This window comes from Myotis nattereri, assembly GCF_964212035.1.
Source record: "Myotis nattereri genome assembly, chromosome: 2".
In the NCBI taxonomy this organism is placed as follows: domain Eukaryota; kingdom Metazoa; phylum Chordata; class Mammalia; order Chiroptera; family Vespertilionidae; genus Myotis; species Myotis nattereri.
The window spans coordinates 123,778,099-123,801,687 of NC_138076.1; the positions used below are offsets into that span (position 1 = coordinate 123,778,099).

A 23,589-nucleotide genomic window follows, 5' to 3' on the forward strand; every position below is an offset into this window, starting at 1 on the left:
TATGAGATCAAGGATTAAAATAACCTGATCAGTCCCTGGGAGTTAACAGGGTCTGGCCTATAGAGGGATTTTCAATCCCAGCAACAACACAGCGCTGGTAACTAACTATATTACGCAGCCAGCTCTGGGCAGTGAACTTCCACTGGACAGAGAGGCCCTATAGCCTCAGAGGCCAACCCCAGAACACTGCCACCCAGAGGCTGACCCACAAACTGACTCTTTGCTAAACACAAAATAAGGCAGTCTGGGAAACAAATGCGGCTTACTTTAAAATAAGGACTGTGGTTTACAACACAGAAGAACAGTGTATCGCAGGGAAACTCAGCACTCTCCTGAATACCTGGCAGGTCTAAGGCGAGCCACACTGAAGAATAGAAGAACCGAAGGACCTTCACTACTGCAATTTTTTTTTTCTTTTTCACCTTTTAACTAAGAAACCAAATTTTTTTTCTTTTTTTTTCTTTTCTTCTTTTTTTTCTTTTTTTTTCTTCTTTTTTCCATCACCTGATTTTACCCTTTTAATTACTACCTTCTTATTTTTAACCAGTATTATTACTGCTACCATTTTATCTTTTTTTTTAAAGTGCCATTTTATTTTCTCTTTATTTTATTTTGGGATTAGTGTTCTCCATTCTATTTCCATCGTTATATTATTGGTTGTTTCTACTTTGCATTCATCTCCAGGGAGCTGTTGCTGGAATTTGTTGGGATTAATGGCTGTTCTATAGGCGTATTCTCCTCATATAAAAAAGTCTCTTCCTCTCTTCCACTTCATTCTCTCTTTTCGCTCTTTTTTTTTTCTTTTCTTTTCTTTTCTCGCTTTTATTTTCCCCCCTCCTTTTCCCAATTTCATTTTTGCACTCCTTTTTTTGGTCCCTACTTTTCTTTTCTTTTTTCTCTTTTATCTTTTTCTCTTCCTTCTTCCTTATCCCCTAATTCTCTTAATTCAGGTGGTCACCTTTATTTGGGGTTATTAATATCGTGAATATATTTGTGTATAGTGCCTGGTACGTGGTGCCTTGTTGTGTTGTATTTTGTGCCTTTAAATCAACGCAGCAGATCCAAGCAACAGCAACCTCCTGAGCACCACACCCTCTGCCGAGGAACAGCAGCTGTACGTGAAACCTCGCCCCACCAGCCAGAAGAGCCACCACAGCTGTGAACAGCACCCACCAGAGGAGCTGCTGCCAACTGAAGAGCAGCTGTTACCACAACCGCCCGAAGAGCAACCACAGACCAAGGAGTCACTGCCACCAAGGGAGCAACCACTGAACGACTCAACGTCTAGATATGTCAGTGAGATCAAACATGGGTAGACAAAGAAACCCCCAAAGGAAAGAGAAGGAGGACTCTCCAGAAAAGCAGCTAAGTAATACAGAGGCATGCAACATGACAGAAAAAGAATTCAGAATAAGGGTCCTAGAGTGCATAAACCGGATGGAGGAAAAAATCGACAACCTCTGCAAGAAGCTAGAAGAAACAGATGAAAAAATCAACAACTTAAGTAAGACCCAAGAAGAAATGAAGAGTGATATAGCTGCAATGAAAAACTCCATTGAAAGTATCAACAGTAGACTAGGAGAAGCGGAGGACCGAATTAGTGAATTAGAAGACAAGGAAGCAAAACACACCCAAAATGTACTGCAATTGGAGAAAAAAATTAAAAGACAGGAGGAGAGTCTAAGGGAGCTTTGGGACAACATGAAACGAAACAACATACAAATAATAGGGGTACCAGAACAACAGAAGGATGAACAAGGATTAGAAAACCTATTAGAAGAAATAATATCAGAAAACTTCCCTGAGGTGGGGAAGAAAAAAGTCACACAAGCCCAGAGAGTCCCAAACAAGGTGAACCCGAAAAGACCCACACCAAGACACATCATAATTACCATGGCAAATGTTCAGGACAAAGAGAGAATCTTACAGGCTGCAAGAGAGAGACGGAAAGTTACATACAAGGGATCTCCCATTAGATTGTCAAATGATTTCTCAACAGAAACACATCAGGCCAGAAAAGAATGGACAGAAATTTACAAAGTGATGCAAAGCAAAGGACTCAATCCAAGAATACTCTATCCAGCAAGGCTATCATTCAAACTTGAAGGGGAAATAAGAAGCTTCACAGACAAAAAAAAGGCTAAGGGAGTTTATCACCACCAAGCCAGCAATGCAAGGAATGCTAAAGGGACTGGTATAAAAAGAAGAAATAAAAAGCTCAGAAAGAAAACAGCCACACAAAAACAGAAATGGCTACAAACAAGTACCTTTCAATAATAACTTTAAACGTAAACGGACTAAATGCTCCAAACAAAAGACATCGATTGGCTGAATGGATAAAAAATCATGACCCATACATCTGCTGTCTACAGGAAACCCACCTCATTAGAAGGGACTCACACAGACTGAAAGTGAAAGGATGGAAAAATATCTTTCAGGCAAATGGAAAGGAAAAGAAAGCTGGGGTAGCAATACTTATATCGGACAAAATAGACCTCAAAGTGAAGGCCATAACAAGAGATAAGGAAGGCCACTTCATAATACTAAAGGGATCAATACAACAAGAAGATATAACTCTGGTAAACATATATGCACCCAATGCAGGAGCACCCAAATTCATAAAAAAACTCCTGGACGATATCAAAGGAGAGATCGACAACAATACAAACATAGTAGGGGACCTTAATACACCACTGACAACACTGGATAAGCCCTCTAGACAAACAATCAGCAAAGATACAGCAATCCTAAATGACTCACTAGATCAGATGGACTTAATAGACATCCTCAGAACAATTCACCCCAAAGCCAGGGAATATACATTCTACTCAAATGCTCATAAGACATATTCAAAAATAGACCATATATTGGTTCACAAGCAAAGTATCCCCAAATTCAATTAGATTGAAATCATAAAAAGCATCTTCGCAGACCACGATGGCATAATATTAGAAATAAACTACAATAAAAACAACCCAAAATACTCAAACACCTGGAAGCTGAATAGCATGCTATTAAATATTGATTGGGTTACCAATGAAATCAAAGAAGAAATTCGAAACATCCTGGAAACTAATGACAATGAAAACACAACAATCCAAAACCTATGGGACACAATGAAAGCAGTCCTGAGAGGGAAGTTTATAGCTCTACAGGCCTATCTCAAAAAACAAGAAAAAATGGTAGTAAATCAGCTAACTCTACAACTCAAAGAATTAGAAAGAGAGCAACAAGAAAACCCCAGAGTGAGCAGAAGGAAGGAGATAATAAAGATTAAAGCAGAAATAAATGACATAGAGACCAAAAAATCAATACAGAAAATCAATGAAACCAAGAGCTGGTTCTTTGAAAGGATGAACAAGATTGACAAACCTCTAGCCAGACTCACCAAGAAGCAAAGAGAGAGGACCCAAATAAACAAAATCAGAAACGATAGAGGCGAAATAACAACAGACTCCACAGAAATACAAATGATTGTTAATAAATACTATGGACAGCTCTACTCCAACAAACTAGACAACCTGGAGGAAATGGACAAATTCCTAGAAAAATACAACATTCCAAAACTTGATCAGGAAGAATCTAAAAATCTCAACAGGCCAATAACTATGGAAGAAATTGAAGCAGTCATCAAAAAGCTTCCAGCAAACAAAAGCCCAGGAACAGACGGCTTCACAGGGGAGTTTTACCAAACATTCAAGGAAGAACTAAAACCTATCCTCCTCAGACTACTACATAAAATTCAAGAGGAAGGAACACTTCCAAGCTCATTCTATGAAGCCAGCATCACCCTAATACCAAAACCAGGTAAAGACAACACAATGAAAGAGAATTACAGGCCAATATCCCTCATGAACATAGATGCCAAAATCCTCAACAAAATCTTAGCAAATCGGATCCAGCAGTACATCAGAAAGATCGTACACCATGACCAAGTAGGATTTATCCCAGGGATGCAAGGATGGTACAATATCCGCAAATCAATAAATGTGATACATCACATAAACAAATTGAAAGAAAAAAAACCACATGGTCATATCAATTGATGCAGAAAAAGCATTTGACAAAATTCAACACCCATTTTTGATAAAAGCTCTCAGCAAGGTGGGAGTAGAAGGATCATACCTCAACATAATAAAAGCCATATATGGCAGGCCCACAGCCAACATCATACTCAATGGACAAAAACTAACACCATTTCCCCTAGAACAGGAACAAGACAGGGATGCCCCCTCTCACCACTCCTGTTCAACATAGTACTGGAAGTGTTAGCCATTGCAATTCGGCAAGAAGAAGAAATAAAAGGCATCCAAATTGGAAAAGAGGAAGTGAAACTGTCCTTATTTGCAGACGACATGATATTATACATACAAAACCCTAGAGACTCCATCATAAAGCTACTAGACTTAATACATGAATTTGGCAATGTAGCAGGATACAAAATTAACCCCAAGAAATCTGAGGCATTTCTATACACCAATAGTGAACTTTCAGAAAGAGAGATTACAAAAACAATCCCGTTTACCATCGCACCAAAAAAATAAAGCTACCTAGGAATAAACTTAACTAAAGAGTTAAAAGACCTCTACTCAGAAAACTACAGGACGTTGAAAAAAGATATAGAGGAAGACATAATCAGATGGAAGAACATACCGTGTTCATGGATTGGTAGAATCAACATCATTAAAATGTCCATACTACCCAAAGCAATCTATAAATTCAACGCACTTCCCATTAAAATACCAACGGCATACTTCAGAGATCTAGAACGAACTCTCCAAAAATTCATCTGGAATAGAAAAAGACCCCGAATAGCTACAGCAATCCTGAAAAAGACCAAAGTAGGTGGGATCTCAATACCAGATATCAAGTTGTATTACAAAGCCACTGTTCTCAAAACTGCCTGGTACTGGCACAAGAATAGGCATATAGATCAATGGAATAGAATAGAAAGCCCAGAAATCGGCCTGAACCAATATGCTCAATTAATATTTGACAAAGGAGGCAAGAACATACAATGGAGTCAAGATGGACTTTTCAATAAATGGTGTTGGGAAAATTGGACAGATATATGCAAGAAAATGAAACTAGACCACCAACTTACACCATACACAAAAATAAACTCAAACTGGATAAAGGACTTAAATGTACGACGGGAAACCATAAAAATTCTAGAAGAATCCAAAGGCAACAAAATCTCAGACATATGCCGAAGCAATTTCTTCACTGATACAGCTCCTAGGGCACTTGAAACTAAAGAGAAAATAAACAAATGGGACTACACCAAAATAAAACGCTTCTGCACAGCAAAAGAAACCATCAAAAAAACAACAAGAAAACCCACTGCATGGGAAAACATATTTGCCAATGTCATATTTGATGAGGGCCTAATCTCCAAAATTTATAGGGAACTCATACAACTCAACAAAAGGAAGATAAACAATCCAATCAAAAAATGGGCAAAGGACCTAAATAGACACCTTTCAAAAGAGGACATTCAGAAAGCCAAGAGACATATGAAAACATGCTCAAAGTCACTAATCATCCGAGAGATGCAAATCAAAACAACAATGAGGTACCATCTCACACCTGTCAGACTGGCTATCATCAACAAATCAACAAATGACAAGTGCTGGAGAGGATGTGGAGAAAAAGGAACACTTGTGCACTGCTGGTGGGAATGCAGACTGGTGTAGCCACTATGGAAGACAGTATGGAGTTTCCTCAATAAACTGAAAATGGAACTCCCATTTGACCCTGTGATCCCTCTTCTAGGAATATATCCCAAGAAACCAGAAACACCAATCAGAAAGGATATATGCACCCCTATGTTCATAGCAGCAGAATTCACCATAGCTAAGATCTGGAAACAGCCTAAGTGCCCATCAGTAGATGAATGGCTTAGAAAACTGTGGTACATCTACACGATGGAATACTATGCTGCTCTAAAAAGGAAGGAACTCTTACCATTTGCAACGTCATGGATGGAACTGGAGAGCATTATGCTAAGTGAAATAAGCCAGTCAATGAAGGAAAAATACCACATGATCTCACTCATTCATGGATAATAGAGACCATTATAAACTTTTGAACAATAATAGATACAGAGGCAGAGCTGCCTCAAACAGATTGTCAAACTGCAGTGGGAAGGACGGGGAGGGTTGGGGGGCAGGAGGCAGGGGGGTAAGAGACCAACTAAAGGACTTGTATGCATGCATATAAGCATAACCAGTGGACATAAGACATTGGGGGATAGGGGAGGCTAGGGGACTGTCTAGGGCGGGGGGATAAAATGGACACATATGTAATACCCTTTGTAATACTTAAAGCAATAAATTAAAAAAAATTAAAAAGAAATAAAAAAAGAATGTACAATATCTCATTAATAAACTGCCTGGAGGCTGTGGCGCAATTGGTGGAGCCTCCCCCCATGCACCAAGAAAAAATAAATCCATTGCCTTTCTGAATACTAACAACAAAACTTCAGAAAAGAAAATGAAAAAATAATTCCTTTTGCAATTGCAATCAAAAGAATAAAGTACCTAGGAAGAAACTTCACAAAGAATGTGGAAGACCTATCTACTGAAAATTATAAAGAAATATTTAAAAAGATTGAAAAAGACACAACAAAATGGAAAAATATTTCATGTTCATTGATTGGAAGAATCAAAAGAGTTAAAATGGCCATATTACCCAAAGCAATATACAGATTCCAGTGTCATTTTTTAAAGAAATAGAATCAGAAATCGTCAGATTTGTATGGAACCACAGAAGACCCCAAATAGCCAAGACAATACTGAGAAAAAAGAATGAAGTTGGAGGTATCAAACTATCTGACTTCAAATTATTCTACAGAGCTATGATCATCAGAACTGCATGGTACGGACATAGAAACAGACATACAGGTCAATGGAACAGAATAGAGAGCCAGGCTATAAAACCACATGTATATGGACAGATAATTGTCAACAAAGGAGCCAGAAACACACCATAAAGATAGTCTCTTTAATAAATGGTGCTGAGAAAACTGGAAAGTCACATATAAATGAATGAAAGTGGGTTACAGTTTGGTCCCACGTACAAAAATGAATTCAAACTGGATCAATAGGGGTGGGGAGAGCAGAGGGAACTAATATATGGTGACATGAGAAGATCTAACTGGGTAGTGAACACATGGAGCAATATACAGATCTTATAATACAGAAGCCCACACCTGAAACCTCCATGTTCATGCTAACTAATGTCACTCCAATAAAGTTAATTTTTAAAAATCCTTTTTTCTTTACCACTGGTTTTGAGAAATTTGATTGTAACATGATTTGGAATAGTTTTTTTTTATCTCTTGTGTTGGGTTCATTGACTGTGTTAGATCTGTAGGTTTATTCTATTCTTCAGATTTCGGAATTGTTCAACCACTATTTCTTCAAATACATTTTCTGTCTCTTCCTTTATGAGGGGACTCATATTGCACATAAATTAAGCTGCTTAGAGTTGTTGCATGCCTCACTGATGCTTTTTTTCCTAATTTATTGTGTTATTGATTTTAGAAAGAAAAGGAGAGGGAGAGATAGAAACATCAACCATGAGAGAGAATCATTGATTGGCTGGCTCCTGCATGCCCCCCACTGGGGTTCAAGCCTGTAACCTGCTCATATGCCCTGACCCGGAATCAAACCATGACCTCCTGCCTTATAGGTCGACGCTCAACCAGTGAGCCACTCTGGCCAGGCTGATGCTTTCTTCTTTATTTATTTTTTTCACTTTTTCTGTTTCATTTTGTGTAATTTCAATTGCAGTCTTCAATAAACAAGTACTGTCTTTTGCAATGTCTAATCTGTCATTAATAGTACCCAGTGTTTTTCATCACAGATATTCTAGTCTTTAACTCTAGAAGTTCAACTTGGGTACTTTTAAAATATATTTTCCTGGTTTTTACTTATTTACTTAAACTTTCTTCTAGTTTTTAATCCAATAGAACCAGTTATAAAACATGTTTAAATGTCCTTGTGTGCTACTTCTAACATTTGTGTGAGTTCTGGGTCAGTTTTTTATATATTTTTCTCCTTATTATAGGTCATATTGTCCTGCTTCTAAGCATGCCTGGTTATTTTTTAAAAAATTAATGTGACTCATTGTAAACTTCCCTTATTGGGTATTGGACATTTTAATATTCCTATAAATATTCTTGAGTTTTCCCTGGAACACAGCTAAAGTCACTTGAAAATAATTTGATCCTTTGGGTCTTGCTTTTAAAATTAGTTAGGCAGGAACAGAAAAGCATTCAGACTACTGTTAATTTTGGTCCCCAACCCACCCATCTACCTAACGACCTATGAATTATAAGGTTTTAAGACTGGTTGGTGGGAACAGGTGTAATTCTTGGCCCTGTGTGAGTTCTGGCTACTGTTCTTTCAGGCTTGGGCGTTTTCCTCACCTGGAACCATTTCCTCACACACACGGACTATTTAGTACTCCACCCTGTAAACTCTAGCTATGCTGGTCTCCCTGGCCCCTCAGTCCTATCTTCTCAACTCAGAAAGTCCATCAACTCTTCCTGGGGTTTCTTTTCCTCTGCCACTGACTGGAAATTTTCTCAAGGAAGTAAATAGGGGCAACAATAGAGCTTCTGCAATGTCTCCACTGTCTCTCAGGGACACTGTTCTTTGTTGCCTGCAGTTCAATAGTTTGAGAACCATTACTTCATATATTTGCGTAGTGTTTTAGTTGTTTCAGAGAAGAGAGTAATTCTGGCCTCGATCTTTGCCAGAGCAGAAATCCCTCCACTGGATTTTAAATATTTAACATTTCTTCCCCTTTGGTTTGCCGATAGACCCCCACATTGGGCCAGCCTCCCTAAGTAGAGCTGGCTAGTGCTAGTTAATTTCCAAACAAATTGTACTACAGATTGACAAATATCTCAATTCTTGTAGGGAGCTGATATAGGGTTAAGCCTCAGACTGACCTGTAGGCAAAGTCACAAACAATTCCCAGCTTAGAGGGCACAGTCCTCTTAGCATAATTAGGCTTGACTTTGTGACACTCCCTAGATCTTATCTGGGAAGCTAATGGGCTGAGGAAGTGCAGGAAGTATAACCATGGTGTAAACAAGTGAAACTCACAAGAACAAAAACAAGTGAAACTCACAAGAACTGTGTAAACAAGTGAAACTCACAAGAACTGTGTAACTAATGGAAACCACTACCTTGTTTACCTCTCACTATAAAATAAAGGCTCAGCTTGCCTTGGGATCTCTCTGTGGCCTCAGCCAGGCACAGGGAAGATCCACGGAGACTAAGGAAAGCTAGAGAGTTTTGAACGCTGTCTCCGTGTAAAACATTCTTCGCTGACTCCGTCCACACCTTTGGGAACCCCTGGACCCGCTGGGGCTGGCCCCCAGCATATGGCGCCTGAACAGGATTCCCCTAGGTAAGCCCCCCCACACACATTGAGAACCCCCGCACTCGGGACGGATAGGACTCCACCATAGGGTGCTGCAGACCCCCCTATTGACAATAAGTAGGGTAAGAAGGTGGATAGTACAGAACATAGATTGAGAAGATTTGCCATACTTAGTCTAAAGGAAAAAGACTCTGTATTGATCTTTAAACACATATGCTTGCTAGCAGAGGAGTTAAGGTTACTCCTAGTCAGACGGAACGTTTTATACAAGTGTGTCCATGCTTTTCTGAGGAAGGAAAGGTGCTGGAAAGGTAAATGTAAAGGCATGGGAGAAGGTAGGCCCAAGGAGCCTTATCCTTAACCCCACTGCAGCCTTTCCACCCCGGGAAAGTCCAGGATTGGCAAGCTCTCCCTGGGGTGATAGATAAGGACTCAGGTAATAGCGGAAAGTGCCAATCCTACTCTTAAAATGGATATAAGAGAGCATTTGGGGGTTTTCTTTTTAATGCCTGCTTTGGATTGAGTAAATGCATTTTACTTAGTTTTAACACATCGAAGTTAGCTCTCCAGATCTGTAAGTAGGCTGGGAACGTTTTCTTAACCAGGCTAACGGGGCAGGATTTGGCTTTAAAAAAGTATATTCGGCTTTTAAAAAAAAGTAAGAAACTTTATGATAAACTATTGATGTGCATGCTTAAGGAGTTAAAGTTTCAGAAGGTAATCTCTTACAGTTTTTGCATGTTACTATAGAACATAACCCTTTTTTTTTTGAAAGAGGTACATTAGATATTAAAAGTTTGCCAAAAAGTTAATCAAAACTTGAAAAATAAAAAAAAGAAAGAAAGAGTGCCATGGTCACTTCAATGTGGTTTCTTGTTCAAATTAATATCTTAGTTTGTATTTGGAATCTAAAATCTATAATAAGAAATGAAACCCTGCTGCTGAGTCCGCCTCTGGTGTGGAGAGATTCAAAGGTGGCAGGAGAGGGCAGAGCTATAAGCTCTCCCGCAATGAGATTACTTAATGTATTGTTTAAAAATTACCGGAGAACATGTCGGGAAGTGCAAAGTTTGGCCAAGATAACCTTGGGTGCTAGCCATAACTTTGGAAAGCGAAAAAGGAAAAAAAATTTAAAATGTCTTTTTCTATTAAGCATGACTTTGGGAAAAATATGCCATCTGAGTCATTTGCTGAAACTTCCCCCAAAGCATGATGTGGGGAAAGCGAAGAAGGGAGCACATGGCGATCCAATATGGATGCCTCCTCCCCAAGTATTCTAATTTAAACTCTTCTCATGATTGAAAAGTTTTACAAAATTTAAAAATGCGTCTGGGATTTCTGTGCATGCGTAAAGAGAAACTGGCTTGGAACTAAGGTGCGCATCGTCCGATTTTGGACATTTAGATAGAGTTTTGAGCTGAAATCTCTTTCCAAATGTACAGAATAAAACCCAAGACTGATTATTTCCCAAGAAAAATGGCAAATTTTACCCAAAGGAAAAAAGATGCTGGCTAGATTCTAGCAACAAGATTGGTATATTTCCATAATAAAGAACAGTTTTTAAATGCTAATGAAGGGTGTTGAAAAGTTAACTTCAAGGCCGAAAAGGAAATTCAGTAAAATTGTCTGTTACAAAAATTTGCTAAAGAGTATGCCTTAAAATAATAATTTGGATTTGAATCTCAAGAATTATTGAACTATATTAATTATAAAAATCTAAGTAGCCCAGGTAAAAGACGGCTACACTCTTTAATTAAGGCTGGCTTCCCAAGGCAATTTCTAATGGAGGAAGGGCTAGCCTCCCTTCCCCCAACAGAACAAGCAGGTAGACCAAAAATTTCCTGCCAGTGGCAACTTCTAAAGACAGGCTTGCTTCCCAGTTTCCCATCCTTGGGAGCAATGGCAGCCTAGGACTTTGGGAGTTTGCTAAATTGCTAAATCTGCCTCATGAAAAATCTAGAGGACAGAATTAAATCTGTTGGTTGATTATGTCTTGCATTTTTGAAGTTTATTCTTAAAAATGTTATTGATTGAGAAATGCTAAATATTTAACTTGCCAGCTAAGAATTTAAAGTTCTGGTTAAATAAATTGGGAGAAATCATATAATTATAGTAAAATTTCAACATTTGTCTGATTGAAAAAAGAGGGTAAATTCTGTGATCCCAACCAAAATTTTTATATGCTAAGATCAGTTTCAATTTAATTGATATCTCTTAATAATTATAAAAGGTATATAATCTTTAAATCATATATACACATATATATTTGATGGTCTTTCAAGTTGGATTTCAAAACTATAACCAAGGAATGACTTTGGGACATTTCATGGGCCCTGGAATGTTTTCAAAAGTTTATTTTCTCTTCTTAAAAGATTTATTAATAAAGCCAATTTAATATACTTGAAATCACATGGAAAGATTTATCAAATATAAATTAATAAATATATTTTAAGTTTTTGCCTCTAAGAGAGGGCAAATCAAGTTATTTTGTTTGATATTTCTTAAAATGCAGCAGAATTTTAAGATGCAATTTAAAATAGCAAAAGCTCCTTGCCGCTGCATTTTAAATTAGGCTGCAGGTGGGACAGCATTTGCACCTCGTGAATCAGACATAAAATTTTACTAAATTTACTAACTGTACCTACTATAAGAAGCCAGTATCTTTGTAAGCAATTGAATCCTAGTAAAGTAAAATTCTTCTAAAAAAGGTTACCGAAGGCTTCCCATGATCCTTCTGTATATGCGAATAAGCCGAAAGGGAATGCTGTTTAAACATATTATCTTAAATTTAATGAAAAGGAGAAATTTTAAAATTTTGAAATATTTTCCACTAATATTTATAGGATACTCTAATGATTTGCTGTTAAAATACCAAATCTGAAAGTACAGTCACAATAAATGTTTAATGATTTTGACTTGTAATACATGGCCTTGCGGCACTATCAGTCAACATCCAGGAAGTAACCCTGTAGATTACTTAGTGTAAAAGAAAAAGATTTCTTTTTAAATTGAAGTTTTCCAAGTCTAACCCAGCAGGAGGAGGACGAGTCAGACAACAAGCAGCCCTGAGCTGGAACCACCTGTCCATTGGAAGGATCGCATGTGCCTCCTATTTGTCTGTCCTTATGTCCCAGCTTTGCCCCACATCTCCTTTCCTTTTTCTTTTTTTAAAAATCTGACTACTTGTTTGCTGGTTCTTTGGCCTTTCTCCTGCTCTCCTGAACACAGCCTTTTCTAGAATCTCCCTACCCTACTGATCCAGGAAGGGCACCTCCCTTTTCTGCTGTGACTGGGAGTGTCTGGTATATGCCCCATATGTGGAGTTGTCTTGTACCAAGAGCCCGACATCCTGGGCTGAGAAATCCCTGTCCCGGGCCCACAGCTGTTGCCTGAGTTCTCTGTTCTTGCTGAGGTCACGGTGGCTGGTACCATGGATCTGTCTCTCGCCCAATGGTGTAAGCTGGGCCCTCTCTGGAGAAGAAACCTGGGTTTCCCAAGATATGTGATCAATGCCGGGGCCCCGCCAGCAGGCGAGGGGATCCCAAGGCAGTTGCTGGGCATGGAGGCCACAGGGGCATAGGCTACCAAGGAGACAGAACTAAACCTCACATCACCCTACTTGGCCCAGAGATGGCTGGTAGTCAACGACGGGTAAGACTCCACAGGGTGGGGCAACCTAAGACAGGCACAGCCGGGGGCCAGTAGGAGAGAACTTGGGGTTCAACAGAGGTGGGGCACAGATCCTCACCCCCCCAATTGTGCAGGGGCTTGAACACTCGCCCCTTCTGAGGAAGGTCTCCTGCCCCCATGGCTGCTTCTCGCTTCCCATGTCCAGCCCAGATCGGGACCCAGATAACAGAAAGAGACTTGGCCCAGCTCAGATTGGGAACAGAAAGAGACTTGGCCCAGCTCAGATCGGGACCCAGGTAAAGACAGAGACTGGCTGACAGCAGCTGCCCTCTCACTGCAACAGGACTTGTTTCCCATTTCTACCTTGGACCACAGGGAAAGGTGCAGCTGAAGGAAAGGGCTATGTCAGGATGCTGCCTTCTTCACTTTCTTCTTCCTCTTTTTTTAAAACACTTCCATGCCTTGTAGTTCTTTTGCTTTCTCTTCTTTTTCTCTCTACTACCCTCCATTTCCACCTCATCCTCCTCCTCCCCAGTATCATCCATTTCAGCCGACCCAGAGGGCACAGTTGACTCCTCCCCAGACACCGACACCATCATCAAACACGGCCCTGATGGACCGTTTGATCCAGCCGTACAACATGGTGACACTTCGGGAAGCCCGTCACCAGTGACATCGCCCGCTAGCCAGATCAACAAGGACAACCAAATCACTGACTTGGGGTCAGCTGAAGAAGTTAACAACTGAGGCCCTGCAGATGGTAGAAAAGCAAGAAATGGAAGCTACTCTCTCAGCCAAGTCAGAGTACTCTTGAGTAAATTGGCAAAAGAAACTTTCATTTGGTAGAAAAATGTTACTGTGCTTTGATTTCTCACTTATTGCTGTTTTGCATTGCCATTGTTTTATTATTATTACTAGTTTTAAAAATGTTATGTTCAAGTTTTAAAATGTTTTGGGTTTTGCATTGGCATTGTTTTGTTGTTGCTTTAATAGCCAGAGTTTTGTTCTTGATGTTTAAGTTTGATGCTTAAGTTTTACTGTCATTATGGTAGCTTAAAAACTCTCATTATAGTAGCTTAAAAAATAAAAGAAGGGTGAGATGTAGGGAGCTGATATAGGGTTAAGCCTCAGACTGACCTGTAGGCAAAGTCACAAACAATTCCCAGCTTAGAGGGCACAGTCCTCTTAGCATAATTAGGCTTGACTTTGTGACACTCCCTAGATCTTATCTGGGAAGCTAATGGGCTGAGGAAGTGCAGGAAGTATAACCATGGTGTAAACAAGTGAAACTCACAAGAACAAAAACAAGTGAAACTCACAAGAACTGTGTAAACAAGTGAAACTCACAAGAACTGTGTAACTAATGGAAACCACTACCTTGTTTACCTCTCACTATAAAATAAAGGCTCAGCTTGCCTTGGGATCTCTCTGTGGCCTCAGCCAGGCACAGGGAAGATCCACGGAGACTAAGGAAAGCTAGAGAGTTTTGAACGCTGTCTCCGTGTAAAACATTCTTCGCCGACTCCGTCCACACCTTTGGGAACCCCTGGACCCGCTGGGGCTGGCCCCCAGCAGATTCTTAATCACTAGCCCCTGGAGTGATAGAGAAGGAGAGAGAAGGAGGAAGTAGCCAAAACATTTCCACTGTCCGTAAAATGTGGGTACAATCTCTACCTGCACAATCTGCAGACTAGCGGGTAGGTTACAAATTTCATCCTCTAACTGGCTAACTGACCTCAAAGAGCAAACCTCTGCTCCAGGTTCACAGACCTTACCTGAGGCAACATGCAGACACATGACAGGAGGGTAGGTACTAGTAAATGAGAGACTGGCTGCTCTACTAAAGGAGAAAGCTCAGAGCACATACATGAGGAAGGTCAAATCTTCACACACCAAAGAAAGTGCATGTGAGGTGGTAGTGCAATGGTAGACCACAAATGGTGATCCCTGAAAACTTGATGCTAATGGGGGTTGCACTAAAAAGAAAAAAAATCTCCTGTTGGAAATTTACAAGTGCATACTACCATGTTGAGCAACCATGAAAAATGGGCCTCTCAGATGCCTATTCTGGAGGGCATAATTGAACGACATCTCCAACTTCTTTATTTTAAAATCCATCACTGTTTAAAAGTGAGGCTAGATTCCCAAAGGTTTCTTCCAGCCAATGACTGAGTATGGCAGGCCCACTAAAGCAGGCCTACATATGCAAGATGTAGGACTTTCTGATGGGTAACATTGGCTCAATGACTCCCTGTTGGCATTGATTCCCTGTTAGCATTGAACTTTCTTAGAACGACACTCTAATGTAAAACTTTTTCTTCTTCCCTTCTCTCCCATCTTTCCCCCTTCTCCTTCTCCTTATCAATGGTCAGAACATCTCCTCAGTCTGATGGCTCTCCCAGCCTCCTCTGGCTCCTTCCCTATTTTTTCCTCACAGGTGTCCCTCCAATAACTCTCTTGCACCTCTAGTCCAAGTTGGTATGTGCTTCTTAGAGGACCAGACTAACCCACATATTGAACACTCAGAGAAGTCCTACAGGTAAGAAATTTGTTTAATTTTAAACTCAACATATCTCACCCAGTTTACTAAATAACACGCCTTCTTTTTGTGAAATACTCATTAGAAGTTGGGGGAACTCGGTTTGAGAAATGCCATTGAATTAGAAGGAAAACTGAAACAACAATCAGAACATTTGTGTTCTGGTTCTTGAAACTCTGTTCATAAAAATACCTAATATGTGTATAACATTTCTATCACAGGCATAATTCTGAAATGGCCCTTAAAATCCCAGGTCCCTGGTGTACACACAACTTCTCCTGGTTTTTCAATCAAGCACTAAGCTGGGTGTTGATGTGAAAGGATTTTGCAGATAAAGGGTGTCCCAAAATTCACCCAAGATTTGAATTTTACGCCATTTGTGCCGTCAAGTGTTGCCAATGAAAAAAAAAATGATAGCGTGACAGCTGACAGTTCAGGGTTATTAAAAATGGAGCACTCCACAAAAGAACAACACGTTTTCATTGTTGAGCAATATTATAAAAATAATGAAGCTTTGGCAGCTACAGTTAGCAATTTTTGTGCAAAATATGGTCGGAATAGTGATTTTACTTCATCAACTGTGAAGAGATTAATTAAAAAATTTAGACAGACTGGATCAATTAGTGATCTTAAACACTCTGGCCATCCTTCAACAAGTCGTTCAACACAAAACATCAAAGCACTTTGTGAGAGTGTAGCTGAGAGTCCAAGGACATCAATTCGGCACTGTAGTCAAGAATTGGACATTTCGAGAAGCCATTTACCCAATATGCTATTCTATACATAACCTTATACTGTATACTTTATGAATCAATAAAAAGATTAAAATTTTTAATTATAAACCTGTGTTTTCTATCAAAATTACTTCTTGTGTGAATTTTGGGACACCCTTTATAAGTAAGGTCCCACACTGGTTAACTTTAACATAGGGAGGTACTCCAGGTAGGCTTGATCTTATCTCATAGGCCCTTTAAAGCTGGCTCTAAAGGTCAGAGACAAGGAAGTCAGAGAGTTTCAAAGCATGAGGTGAATTCAACAAATGGACATGGCTGAGTTCCAGTAAAACATTCCTTACAAAAATAAGCTTCAGAATGGATTTGACCTATGGGCCAAGCTTTGCCCACTCCAACATTAACTACGCAATAAATATGAAATACATGAACGAGTCAAATTTCCCTCTCACGCACAACCCAATCACCTGGGAAATGTAGAAAGGTGTCACTTTCGTGGACATCAAAATCATTAACCATTGTGTTAACCGGTTCACTTGGTCCTTGAGTTTGGTTGGTGACATAAGGAAGAAAAGGTGGCCCATTATCTGCAGAACCTGCTCTGTCACCTGTGCCTACAGAGATATACAAACTTGAATCAGCAATAGGATGAGGAAGACAAACACTCAGGGGTTGGGCTTTATTCATCTTTGTATGACCAGGTCCTAGCATCATGCCTGGCAAATGAGACTAATCAATAAATGTAAATTGCACACTTAACAAATAAGTGAATGGACAGTGCCGTGTTTTTTTACTCTATGTTTTTCTGGAGCATGGTAAGAGGAGCCTGAGGAGGAACACCTGCTCTCCCAGAAGACCCTTCTACCAGCAAGTGGACAAACTTGAGCCTAACTTTGGCTCAAGCCTTACTCCTTCAGCCCATCCACCCATCCCCTGTAATCTCCCACTCCCACCTTGTCCGTGCTGTTCAAAGACCAACGGTTGAGGAAGATGCGGAAGGTGATGTAGGCCTTCATGGACATTTCCCTTTGACTAAAGTCCATCACCTTATCATCCCAGGGATCCAGGTGTTTCTGGGCACTGACAACCAATCCGTAGAATACTGTACGGAGGGAAGGGAGTTAGAGCTGCCCATCACCTTTCCCATTCCACAAAGTAAAGCATGCACACCTATATGTACAGTCCTCTCCTCCCCAACCCAAAAAGGGCTTTGGGGGTCCTGTTCTGGGAAGGACCCACCTGCCCACCACCTCCCCAACTATCGTTCCTTTCTGACCTCACCTAGTTCCAGGATAGGCAGGGAAAGTGAAAGAGAAAGGCGGTCAACACCTACAGCCTCCCTATCAAGTTTGCTCCTTGCCCCAAACCAGGCCAAGAAAGGTCAGATGGGGAACAGCATCTACTCATACCTGGCCTGCTCTCAGCAATCATCTGCACTTTCCATAGACTTATGGGGTCCAACTTCAGAGAGACCCAGTCTCTTCCTGGCCTTCTTTCCTCCCTCCCGGATTCCAATTAAGCCTTTCCCCAGACCCTCCTGACCCTTACCATGACATATCGCCAACATGTCATTCTCCTCTTGGGCCAACTTCAGAAGAGGCTGGATAGATCTCCATATAGAACCAACATAGGAAACTGTATCTGGGAGGGAGAGTAAAAGAAAAACATCCCTATCCCAAGGAAAGGAGCCTCCCGCCTTAGTGTACAGAATCTAATAAGAGACCAGGATGTTTGGGTTCAGATCCTAGCTCTGCCTCCAAAGTGTCTGGGTAACCCAGAGTAAGATACTTAATTTATGCTAGTTTCCATGTCCTGAGGTGTTAAATAGGACTACAGTTCCTAATGAGCCCACCTCAGAGGGCTGTTGGGAAAATGAAGCTCCATAATGGATGCTAGCACAGCATGCAGATGCAAGGTATTACCACACCCTACACATGCACACTCCCTTCCAAGGACCTTTATGAAGCAAAGAGCTATGCTGCTGGAGGCCTTCTCAGTATTGTAAAGTGAGAACATTTGCCCTGATTAGATCAAGAGACACATTTCCAGCTTCTGTGCTGTGTCCTCTGAGTTTGCTATGCAGCCCAAACCATAAGCCTTGTCATTTTGAACCTAATGCCCAGAAGGCCAGCTGACTTCCCCCAATATCTCTCTGGCCCAAGGTCCAAGTGGCAAAGAAAGGGCAGGGTCTGGCATTTGCCTGATGACCTGATTTTTTCCTCAACACTTTTTGATTGAGGGAGGGGAATACAATGGGTAAGAGAACTAATGCTGTCACCAACAGCCACCAGGATGGAGATTGTGTGGTGATTCTCTGCCTCATCCTACTACATTATTACCTTCCAAACCTCTGATCAAATTCAAAACTTCAGCTTCCCCTAAGCAAAGCACTCCTCACTTCTCTTTTGCCCTTTCTCACCTGTGTTAAATGGGGGCTTTCTATTCAGCCTTCCCACTAGTTCTCCAAGCCTCACCTCCAGCCCCACAGTTTCCTGTGCTTTTTAATATGCTCTCCTGTGCCACTCCTAGTCTCCAGGAACTCCCTCCTGAGTTCCCATCGGTCCCACAGGGAAGCTAGTTTGCCCCGCTCATCCGTACACACACACCCTTGACTAAACTAAGTAGAGATATACTAGTACACTGAAAGGAGTAAGGAGAATAAAGCTATACTCTAAATTCCATACAGCACCCCAAGGCCTGTTGCCCCTGTTCCTTTCTCAGACAAATTCTTCCATCCGGGGGAGCAATACCTTTGGAAAGGATGATCTTCCCCACTGCAACCATGAGGCTCCTTGGGGGCAGACAGTGTGTATTTGGTCTGTCCCATAGCTTGACAATGATCACTTCTGGAAAATGTGACCCCAGAGCCATTAGGACCGCAGTGAATGCCTTTTCCATTTCTTCCTTTGTCTCCTGGAAAAAGAAAGACTCAGTGTTCCAAGACTAATCTCCAAGATGAGTCCCTCAGCTTCTGAGAATTGGCTTTGCTCAGTAAGTGGTTCTCCTCTATCTAGAGGGCAGTAACTATCCTATCTCATCCTACTACCCCATTCAACATACACCTTTCCCATGATAGAAGGCAAGAGCTTCCTAGAGTGTGCAAGAGTGCAGGAAATGAAACACTCTGCAAAGTCTCTGGGCTTGTGTTGGGGTGGGAATGGGGCTTGGCATTTCCAGAGCACAGAGCCTTCCCTGAAGCAACAAGTGAACCGTCATAACAGAGTTGGGTACATTATGGAGGTAACTTTGAAAATTTCTTGAAGGGTCAGGTCTTGATCAGTAAACAGGTGTGCCAAAGAAGGCAGGTAAACTGGAAGACACCTTGCATGTAGACAGTTAACCAAGAAAATCAGAAACCAGATTTACCCAGTACCAGGAAAATTAAGTATAAAAGTATCTGAATAGATGAATAGGTAGTGGTCATGAATGTTCAGTCCAAAGTTGGGCTAGCAGGCAAGTGGGTGGATTTAAATAGGTTAGTAAATAAATTGAGGTGATTAGCTGAGTTGCAACAGCAAAGGTGTGACTGCCTAAGATATCCCAGGAGGAGGATTAGGACAGCTTAGATTTTGAGGCCCAAAGCCTAAATCCGTTTCCCTCTTTCCATCTCACTTCTTTCACTTTACCTCCTTACTTCATTACTTTAACTTTTAGGTCACAGTTCTTGAGACATGTTCAGGGTATAAAACATACGCTCTAGGAAACTGTTTAGAAACTTGAGGTACTCATCTCCCAAATACTACTTAACTTCAAAATGTCATCACCCACCAGAAAGGAACTCCTGGCTTTAGATCTGGAATCCTTTCTTTCCCCATAGCCCCCAACCCACAGGCATGAGCTCCTCACCATTCTCCTCAGGTAGTTGATAAGGACACCTGTAATTTTCCGGCAGAATGTATTAGGCATCTTAGTATTTAGAATTTTGACTTCCAGTAATTTGAGGGTCTTTATGATATCATCTTCTGACATCTAGAGGAGAGAAGGGATTCAAGAAGAAAGGAAGGTTGAAGGATGGAGGGTTAAAAGAAAGAGAATAATGATCCATGGTAGAGAAAGGAAGAGGAGGACTGGGTCTAGAGAGAAGATTAAAGCTGGACCCAGGTTTGGGGGGAAGTAGGTGGAGAAGTTTATGGGTTAACCTAGGGACATGGGAACCTGACCTGGAGCTGTGAAGGGACTGAGCCGAGTAGTGCTCTGCTGACTGGAAATACTTGCCCCTCTCCTGACAGAATGGGTATGCACCCAACCAGCTACCTTTATGGAGGTGGTTCCACGCTGGGGCCAGTGCCAGGAAGATGTCTGAGATGTCCTCACCTGACCTCCAACTTTGAGTGCCATCATAAATTTCTCGATGTCTTCTTTTGAGATATACTGGCTCAACTCCCCTTTCGAGTTAGCTGTGGAAACTGCCATAGCTCTAAATATCTCTCTAAGGAATAAAGAGGGTTAGTAGAGGGGAACTGTTTCTCTCTTGCTGGAATTGGGTATGTTTTTCTTCCAAAGTGGGTAACATAGTATGATGAAATCATGCAAGAAATAATGAAAAACCAGAAGAGACCAGTGTGGTTGCTGATTATGACTTTGCCCTTCACTAGCAATATATCCGTTGGCAATTCATTAAATCCTGGAGACTCTATTCTTCATGTGAAAACTTAGTACAATAAAAATCAATATGAGAATCCTAAGAGATTGGTTACGTGTTATTAGGTATCACCTTTTAGGATCTCAGCCTGCCCTTTGGATCACATCTTTTTTTTAATTTAAATATATATTTTATTGAGTTCAGAGATGAAGGGAGAGGGAGGGAGAGCTAGAAACATCAATGATAAGAGAGAATAATTCAGCCCTAAGCAGTTTGGCTCAGTGGATAGAGCGTCAGATAAATGTTTTCGGTGGGCCGCATGTGGCCCGCGGGCCGTAGTTTGAGGACCCCTGACCTAGATGGTGGTAACACTGATATCTTCTTTGTGATAAATAATTGAGGTCTACACAATTGGCTCATGTATGTTTTTCAATGTTTATTTAACAACAAAAATATATATTTTTAATTTTTATCCTCCTCTGAGTATATGTTTATTGATTTAGAGAAAAAGAAGTGAGAGAGAGAAACATCAATGTGAGAGAGAAACATCAATCAGTTGCCTCCTGTACATAAACCCCAACCTAGGAGTGAATCCCCAACCTAGTTATGTGCCCTAAATGGGAATCAAACCCACACCTTTTGGTGTACAGGACAATGCTCCAACCAACTGAGCCACCCAGCCAGGTCAGCAGTTACATTTTTACATGACAGATACAGAAAAGAAAAACATCGAGATGAATTAAACACCTCAGTAGAAAGATTTCATAGTACACTAGACACAGCAGAGGAGTGAATTCGTGAATTGGAAAGTAGACTAAAGTGACTCATAACATAGCACAGATATAGAGAGATGAAGAAAAATGTTGAGAGAGATGAAAGATAGCATGAAAAACTCCAATAGATGCGTAATGGGAATTCAAAAAAATAGAGTGAATGGCCAGAAGGTAATAGCAATAATGGCTGAGAATCTTTCACAATTAAAGATATGAATCCTCAGATTGAAAAAGCACACCAAGTCTTTCACAGGATAAAAATAAATTCATACCTGGAGACATTGGAATAAGATAAAAGATCAAGGAAAGTGAGAGAATCATAAAAAGTTCAGAGGAAAAAAAAAGAACCCCAGAGGAGATAACAGACCAATGGCAGATTTCTCATCAGCAATAGTAGATGAAACAATGCAATAATAGCCTCCAAGTTTTGAAGGAAAATATCAGTCTAGAAACTTATCCTCAGCTATAACATTCAAGAGTGAAGGCAAAATGAATACATTTTCAGATATACGAAGACATCTATTACTCATAAGCCCTCACTGAAAAAATTCTAATATATTTTCTTCACCAAGGAATAAAATAAACCTGGAAAGGAGTACTGGGATGTGAGAAATTATGGACAAAGAATTAGTAAAAACACATGGCACCCTGAATATCTTCTGTTGGCTCTCCAAATCTTCCCTACACCCTGCTCCACTCAGTGTCGTGGAGGCTGCCCAGTATGGACTACATCAAGTAAGTTCCCTTATTCTCTTGCTTGCAATTGAGTTTTGCCAATGAATAGCCCCAATAGGACACTGCAGAAAGGGAGGATGGTCATGTCAGAGAGTATGGTCTCATGGTTCCTCCTGGCATGATGATCCTTGGCTTGGGAAAAAGAAACAGAGAGTGAGGACGACAGATGGAGTAACACTGATGCCCCCATAATGCATATAAATTGCTGAAAATATCTGAAAGAGAAACATATGAGGAACTTTCCCTGAGTTACTATATCACTACGATTTCATGATGTTGATGAAATGCACTATGTTAATTCTCTGAGGCCACTGCTTCTCTCAAGATAACCCCGTACATACATCTCTTCTTTCAGGTTTCGACGACTGCTCCTTTCCCAAATCCCTTCAGGCCTAGCAGTGCTAAAAGTCTGGTTGTTACAAGCTCTGGCACATTAAACTGCCTCTTGTGGGTTTCTTCATCTCTACCCATACATACCCATTAGATAAAGCTGCTTTAATTAATTTATTTGTTAAACTCTCCTGGAATTGTCCTAATTTGAGTATGTAATCTGTTTTCTATTAGGACCCTGACTAGGAAGTTGGCAAATTTAAATAAGTTATTAACTGTCAAAATATAGTAATAATCACCTAATTTGAGAAAATTTAAGTTGTGATAGAACTAAAACATTAGCCAACACAACAGAAAAGGGGAGCAAGGTGAATTACAGGGCAATTAAGGGGTTGGAGACCCTTAGCTTGTTCAGAATAAATATGGAGAATTAATGAAATTTAACCATTGCTAGAAAAATATAGTCAGAATGAATGTTTAAAATTTTTGAATATATATATATCCAGACTTGTTTGAATTGCAAACCTTTATCTCTATATTTTAGAATTCCTAATTTCTTACAGTTCTTCAAACTGAGTACATCCCACATTGAACTTAGTATCTGCTCTCCATTCAAACTTAATTTCTGTGGCTAGGCAGTGCTTGAGTCTTACTCCTTCTCTCTCGAATCATCCACAGCCCTTCAAGAACAGAAAATTGTACTTAGGAAATACCCCTTGAATCCATCCCTTTGCTCTTCTGACACAGCCACTGTCCAACTTTATTTCTCACGTTCAAACTCACCTCTGCTCCAGGGCTGAGCCTATTTCTATTCTCTCACCAACACCAAATGCGCAAGTAGCACTATGAGAAAGCAGTCAGACAACACAG

At 40.5% G+C, this 23,589-nt stretch overlaps 1 protein-coding gene across 1 annotated transcript in view; it reads right to left on the bottom strand.

Moving 5' to 3' along the window:
• The window catches only part of LOC308513849 (maestro heat-like repeat-containing protein family member 1), a gene marked incomplete at both ends in the record, with an annotated part of 56,878 nt that extends 36,166 nt beyond the window's left edge, over positions 1-20,712 (bottom strand). The window contains 5 exons of the mRNA XM_081083950.1: positions 17,253-17,401; positions 17,848-17,940; positions 19,050-19,212; positions 20,146-20,268; positions 20,614-20,712. Coding sequence (XP_080940076.1) covers positions 17,253-17,401; positions 17,848-17,940; positions 19,050-19,212; positions 20,146-20,268; positions 20,614-20,712 — 627 coding nt within the window. The remainder of the gene's footprint in view (positions 1-17,252; positions 17,402-17,847; positions 17,941-19,049; positions 19,213-20,145; positions 20,269-20,613) is intronic.
• Positions 20,713-23,589: the final 2,877 nt, after the last annotated feature.